Source organism: Acanthisitta chloris, unplaced genomic scaffold, assembly GCF_000695815.1.
Source record: "Acanthisitta chloris isolate BGI_N310 unplaced genomic scaffold, ASM69581v1 scaffold4137, whole genome shotgun sequence".
Lineage (NCBI taxonomy): Eukaryota > Metazoa > Chordata > Aves > Passeriformes > Acanthisittidae > Acanthisitta > Acanthisitta chloris.
In genome coordinates, this window is record NW_008683035.1 from 37,534 (window position 1) to 44,449 (window position 6,916).

Genomic DNA, 6,916 nt, shown 5'->3' on the forward strand with positions numbered 1-6,916 from the left:
TAGGCTCGTTGGCTTGACTGCCCACTGCCAGTACGTAGATCTCAATGCCAGCTTGCTGGGCTTCCTGCACAGCCCTCTCAATGGCCCTTGCTGTGATCCCTTGAGAGTGTCCATCAGAAAACAGTAGCACCCTCTTCTTCGCCCCAGAGCGAGAGGATCGCTGATACAGTGTCGTGATGTAACGCAGAGCGGCGTTGACATAGGCTCGTTGGCTTGACTGCCCACTGCCAGTACGTAGATCTCAATGCCAGCTTGCTGGGCTTCCTGCACAGCCCTCTCAATGGCCCTTGCTGTGATCCCTTGAGAGTGTCCATCAGAAAACAGTAGCACCCTCTTCTTCGCCCCAGAGCGAGAGGATCGCTGATACAGTGTCGTGATGTAACGCAGAGCGGCGTTGACATCTGTGGCATCATTCATGAACTCCATGTTGTCGATGGCTTTGGCGATGACTGTGTAGTTGTATTGGAACTGAGCTTCCACTTTCTGCTGGTTCCTGCCGCTGTACTGGACCACTGAGACACGCACAGAGTCATCAGCAGGCTTGCCAGCCTCCAGGAACGCTTCACGAACTTCTTGGTGGTCTCGAAGTTCTTGCTCCCCACACTGGTGGAGCTGTCCACCAGCAGCGTGATGTCCGCTGGTGTGGTGAAGGTGACTGCAAGGGGAAAGGCTCAGGACTCATTACACTGCACTTCTCCTCCTGCCTCTTCCACAGAACACTGGTGAAGTCACTGTCTGTCTCACAGGCTTCCTGCCTTGCCAGACTTGGGAAATTCCCACTCTTGCTAGCTTTGTTCTCCTACCCCAGAGCTGTCTTACACTTTACCCTTTCATTCCTTCTTTTATTTGGTTTAGGACAGGCTGCATTTCCAGGTGTTTATTTGGCTTAGATAATTTATCAACCCTTGTTTAAATACAGTGGCTGTCCTTGCGTGTCTGCGGAACTACTTCATCTCCCTTGCCTTGCTTCTTTCCATGGGGAGTCTGAGGACAGTATATGCTTCTGACTTGAATGTGTACTCCACTAAAATTCTCCCTTTTCAAGCACCTTTCTCCAATATTCCTGCCATGGTGATGATTTTTCCTCATGCACCCACCACCAGATAGAAACCAACCTCATTACCCACATCCATTAAAGCCTGGGAGGACTACAGTCTGTCACAGCCTGCTCTTAAGGTTTGAGATGCCGGAGAAGCAACAATCTAGGCTTTTCCCCAGGTGCTTTTGGCTGGCATGTGTGTGAGAGACCCTAGGAGTGTCTGACAGATCTTGCTCACCTCTCCAGCCCAGAAACTTCCCTGTTGCAAGAGTTGTCCAAGCCATGCATTCCCATAAACACAAACTCCCACTTCCCCCACCACAGCACCCATGACCCCTCAGTGTGGCACAAGGAGTCAATACTCACTTGGGCAGGTGTAGTCTGGACATTTCTTTTCTGTTAAGAAAATTAGAGAGATTACTGTCAGCAGCTCACCCAGGAAAACCACTTGTCATACAGCTTCCCATGGAGCCACAGAAGATGCTCACGTTGTGCAAGGTGCTGTGCAAAGGCTATAAACATGCTTGAAAAATGCTGTGCACAGAGATGTCCTGCAGCAGGTGAGGATGTGGACCTGATTGCAAAGTATTCTGAAACACCACATGTCCCTGTCCCTTATTTAAAGTAAATTTGATCACTGTTCTCTTCCCTCAATGCTGGCTTAAAATCATGACTGGGGGGAGGCAAGGGAGGGCAGTCTTAATCCTCACTACCTTCCTCTTTGCCTCCAGCCACCACCTTTCACCCACCTTGGCAGACATATGAGGTGATATTCTGCAAGAAGGTGTCATCCAGAAGCTCAGCATAGTTATCCCTTTGAATGGACAGTCCTGGCCTGGTTGGTCTGCTTAAACAAGCGATGTCATTCAAGTGATCTGGATTTGGAGGGTTCCGGAAAATGTCGCCTATCCCAAGGGAAACAACCTACAGGGAAAGTTAAGAGTCCATCACTGGAGGCATTCATCATCTAATGCATTCATAAATGTGAATGCCTGTCACTTTGTGAGTGCTTCTGGTGACACCTCTGTCCCCTGCCCTAGCCTTGAGTAGAAAAGACATGGAGACCCCCAGAAAGCCTGCACTATGATGCTCAGCTGATGTGTGGTGGGTCCCCTGTGCCCTTACCGGGGTGACATCGCACAGGGAGTTGAGTGGGGTTGGGTCCCGCAGCGTGTCAGAGCGTCCGTCTGTGATGACAATGGCGACACGCTTGTCAGAGGTGAACCTCCGCAGCAGGTTGTCCCTGGTGAACTGCAGGGCTTCTCCAGTATAGGTACCCCCAGCTATCCACTTCAGGTTCTTGACTGCCCTGAAAGCACAGACACGAGTAAGCCTGCAAGCCCTGCCCCACGGTTACTGGAGGAGCCAGAACACGTCTCTGATGTGTTTGCGATCAGGGCAACACCCATGCAGGGGAGTTTGGGTGGAAACCTGGGAAACTCTTTGGCCTCTGTACAACTTCTGATGGCGTCAACCACTACCTTCCTCTAAAGAATATTTAGCATCGTTGCAGTTATAGGAACTGCTGGGCTGGAAATGGAGAATGGAAGGAGAGTAGGTATCCCTGGGTGAGATTGCTGTGTAATGTGTTGAGACCCCACAGACTTACTGTTTGAGTGCCCCAATGTTGTCTATGTTGGCATCCCCCATGGCCACCAGCTCCTGTGTGTTGTCATGGCTGTACTGCACAACACCCACACGGGACTCCCCAGGTTCAAACTGTTGGACAAAACAGAAGCCAGTTAGGGTCAAGTACCTCAGGGGAACCCAGAGGCTCAGAACCCTGCTGATGGTTTGTCTCAAACGCCTTTGCAGCAGGCTCTGTCTTATTCCAGGCAGAAGTAACTCCAACAGGGGTAAATGGACATGGGGACCAATTTGGTGAGCCAGTCAGTGAAACGACCCAAAACAAGGTCCCCTAGCTCAGTGGCCTCAATACAAGCCATTGGACAATGCCCTCAGGCACATGGTGGGATTCTTGGGGTTGTCCTGTGTGCAAAGTCACTTGCAAAGGACTTGATGATCCTTGTGGGTCCCTTCCAACTCAGGAAATTCTATGGTTCTACGAGAAGATCTGTTTTCAGAACTTCTGGTTTTCTTCCAACCTGGTGGTTTTGCTGCTCAGCTCTAGCCTTTCTGCCTGTTACCAGCTCTGTGCCATCCAAAACAAAATCCCCATGTATGCCCACACAAGTGCTCAACAGCAGGTCATGGTGCCTTTACAGACTGTGCTATAGATACGGCTGGTTATACCTTGAGGAATGTCTAGGTACCAAACACCCCTTCCAAACCACAGAGGTAAATGAAATTTCTCACCTACAGCAGGTTACCAGAGAAGAGTTAGGAGTGCACTTGTGTCCCTTTTTGGACTGAAGGACTCACTACGGGGACAGTATTGCCATTTTTGGCTGCAAAGATCACTTTTAGTAGTGTGCTTAAGTGGCAACCTAAACCCACGTAAGGCAGGCAAATGAGTGCCTGGGGGGCTGGACATCGGAGACATCCAACACACCTCGTGTTATGTACTCCAGCTCATCAGGACAAGGAAGAGGCTGAGACGCTGGTTGATCAGAGACTAATCAGGCTGATTGAATGCTTGATGAGCCATCTGCTCTGGGACATTTGTTCCAAGACACAGCAGGCAGAGTCCCTTTGCCCAGAAAGAGTGAAATGTCTAAATTTTGGGACAACAAACTGCTGTCTAATCTCCATCACTTTATGAATTTGGGAGGAACCAAGATCCATACCCAGCTTTAAGCTGAGCCTAGTGGAGGCGTTTTGGAGTGGAGGCATCTCCCCGTTCCTTCTTGCAGTGATAAATGAGCGCACACAAGTGTTCTCAGCACTCAGTGGAAATCTCACCTTGACTCGCTCGTCCTTGCTTAGGCGGTCGATGACTTTGATGATGAAGTCCTTGGCAATCTGGAAGTTCTGCAGACCGATGCTCTCTGAGCTGTCCAACACGAAGAGGAGATCGACGGGACCACAGGTGCACTCTGCAGCAAGGCACAAGGGTGGAGGGACGTTTTCCAGGGAGGCAACACCAAAGCAAGCACTTGATGCTTGCTGTTAGTCCTGCCCAGGTGGGTGCCTGTGCCCTACCTACCTGCAAAGCACCAGGTAAAATAATGCAGCAAAATAGTGGCATAGGAGACTTGAGAGACAGTTTACAAATTTTTCCATTTGCATTTGCTCCCTTAGTAAGACATGTGGCATTTCCAGGCTGTGAGTACCCTTAAACCACACAATAATTATTCCACAACCCATTTCCTCATAAGCCTTCTCACTTCTTCCATTCACCCAGTCCAGAAGGACAGAGGTGACACTGGTGGGCTGGAGGAGGCTGACTCAGCTTGCTCCCTGCTTTCCCATGGCTGAAGGACATCATGTGCCCTTGGCTCTTCCTTCAAGCTTTTGGACTGCAAACCCAACTCATTGGGACAGCATCAGGGAAAAAACCAGCACATTTCTCTGCTGACCAGCACAGGATGTGAAAGGAAGAGGACAGACCTGGATCCACAGTGTGTCCTGAGCTGACATCTCAACTGCAAAAAGGGTGGAGAAAACCCACCCTGCTGACACAGGGCACATTGAAAACAACTCTCCAGTTGTAGGACTCAGCCCCAGCAGCCTCTGAATCCATGTGACACCCTCAGGGGTTGCTTTCTGGCCTCCCCTGCCTGGTTCATGCCTGGTCCTCCCTCACAGGCTCTTACCACATCTCCGTAGCAGAAGAAAAGGAGCATGAAATGGGAGGGGTGCAAGCAAGGAGAAGGAATAGCAAATGTTTTCAGAGCAACTTTGACAAGTAACACTCACCGCAGCAAGCTAGAGAAGAAGAGAGAGAAAAAGAGAACGTTAAAATGCTTGACAAAAGGGTTTTTCACCCTAATGCAGACTGCAGGTTTGGGTTTCTGCAAACCCAGAGACACCTGGCCTGAGCAATCCAAACTCATGGAAGTTTCCCTCCTGTTTGAAATACCCAGATCTCTCTCCTGTTTCAGGTTGTGATGCCCTGGCCTGAGCACCGTGCACAGCAGAGCTCTGTTTGTGCACCTGCTAATGTGTTTTTATTTAAATAACAATAAAAGCTAATCCTGGAGGGATTAAGTAAATCACCAGAGTGTAGAGCTCAAAGTCAATTCCCCAAGTATCCCAACTCCTTGCAGCACCTCATTACTGTCCAAAACCCTCTGCAGCATGTGTGCTGCTGCCCCCTAAGGCAGGACACCCCAAAACAGACCTCTCTTTCCCAGAGGGGAAAGTCAGGCTGTGATATTTGAGAAAAAAACAACATTGTAAAGTGGTCAACTCAAGGATTTCATACAACTTTGCTTGCATTCTCCTTGTACAGAGCCACAGACAAAACAGTCTGCAGCATGCACAAGTGAGACACAGTTGTATGAGCTACTCTAGAGATGGAGTTGGAGATGTCTGGGTAGAAGGGACTCAGTTGTGACTCATGCAGGGGAGCAAAGCCTATGGATGGCATTCCCCTTTCTGGGGATGGCCCTTCTCACTGCAGGGGTCAGGGAAAAATCAGCTGCCTCCCACTCAGAAAGGCACCAAGCATGGTGGGAGGAGAAGTGTAGGGATACTCACAGCACATCTTCATGATGATGTCCAAGATTTCACATTCCTGAAAACAGAGGAAAAGAAACATATGATTAATAGCAAAGGTAGTTTCCTGGCTGCCCACCACCCCAGCTGCTGCTTTGTGTCCCCCAGGCAGATCTGGAAATGAGTGATGCACAAGTGTGGACTGAATGGTGATGGACTGGCATGAAGGAAATCTCTCCAGGACAGTAATGGTGGGCAGCCACCTCCCAGCCCAGGAGCAGGAAGCTCCCCCAGCAGAGCATCTCCCCCAGGAGCCATCACACAGGGCAGGGGAAGCACAGACCAGGCCAGCAAGCAGCACCTCGATTCTGTCCCACTCACATCTGGTCCTGGAGGCCCCACAGGTCCTGGTGGTCCCTGTCAAACAGAAGCATGGAGAAAGGAGTTACAAGAGCAATCAATCCTATCTGGGGTGTACTCTGCTAATACCTTGATAAGCAATGCAGTGTCAGGAAAAGCCTCTTGGCTTCCCCAGTTGCTGGGCCCTGCACTGGGCTTGGAGCAGGTACATCTGTGTGTTTGCATGATGCCCTGGTGCTGCACAGAGGTGGAGGGAGGAGACCCACTTCCACCCAGGCCATACACATCCAAGTGGGCAGGCAGCAAGCACACATGCCAGATGTGACATGGCTTGGTGTTGCTCCCAAAGCACCCAGGGGAAAGGAGGAGAGAGGGAGGGAGGGAGAGATGCCATCAGTGCAAACCCTGACAGGGCCCTTACTTACCGGGCGACCTTCAGGTCCCCTGTGGCCCTTCGCTCCTTTGATGCCTCTGGGGCCAGGAGTTGGATTCTGGAATGAAAACAAAAGTAAACCCCACAAATCTGTGTGTGTTTGGAGGCTGCAACATCCCCCACAGATATCTGCTGAGTCCTGCTTCACCACGAAACTGTTATCTGAGGTTGCTGTACCCGACCAACACATTAGGGCTTGAAAGGGTCACAATAGGCACTGAAATGCCTATCATGACCCCCTATGAAAATGTCCCTCCATGGGAGAGTGGTGCAGCACAGGTGTGACCATCAGCGCTACCTGGAAGCATACAAAGTCTTGCAGGGATGATGGCCACCTCAGCCTAACAGATCTAGAGGTTTTCCAGCTGTAGGACACAAAATGAACACCTGGAGAGAGCTCCCCTTGCCATCCAGATACTGCTTAGTGGCAAAGGGTGCTTGAAGACTTACAAAGTCTGATGGGTTCTGACCCATCAGTGTTAGAGACCCATCTCAAAGCTCCTGCACTGTGCTCACAGGGAAAG

The 6,916-nt window shown here is 50.5% G+C and overlaps 1 protein-coding gene across 1 annotated transcript in view; it reads right to left on the reverse strand.

The window, feature by feature from the left end:
- The window catches only part of COL6A1 (collagen, type VI, alpha 1), a 22,092-nt gene that overhangs the window by 141 nt on the left and 15,035 nt on the right, over positions 1 to 6,916 (reverse strand). The window contains 11 exon segments of the mRNA XM_009078743.1: positions 184 to 560; positions 563 to 655; positions 1,406 to 1,435; positions 1,789 to 1,963; positions 2,165 to 2,348; positions 2,649 to 2,758; positions 3,902 to 4,035; positions 4,859 to 4,867; positions 5,642 to 5,678; positions 5,981 to 6,016; positions 6,385 to 6,450. Of these exon segments, the coding sequence (XP_009076991.1) occupies positions 184 to 560; positions 563 to 655; positions 1,406 to 1,435; positions 1,789 to 1,963; positions 2,165 to 2,348; positions 2,649 to 2,758; positions 3,902 to 4,035; positions 4,859 to 4,867; positions 5,642 to 5,678; positions 5,981 to 6,016; positions 6,385 to 6,450 (1,251 nt within the window).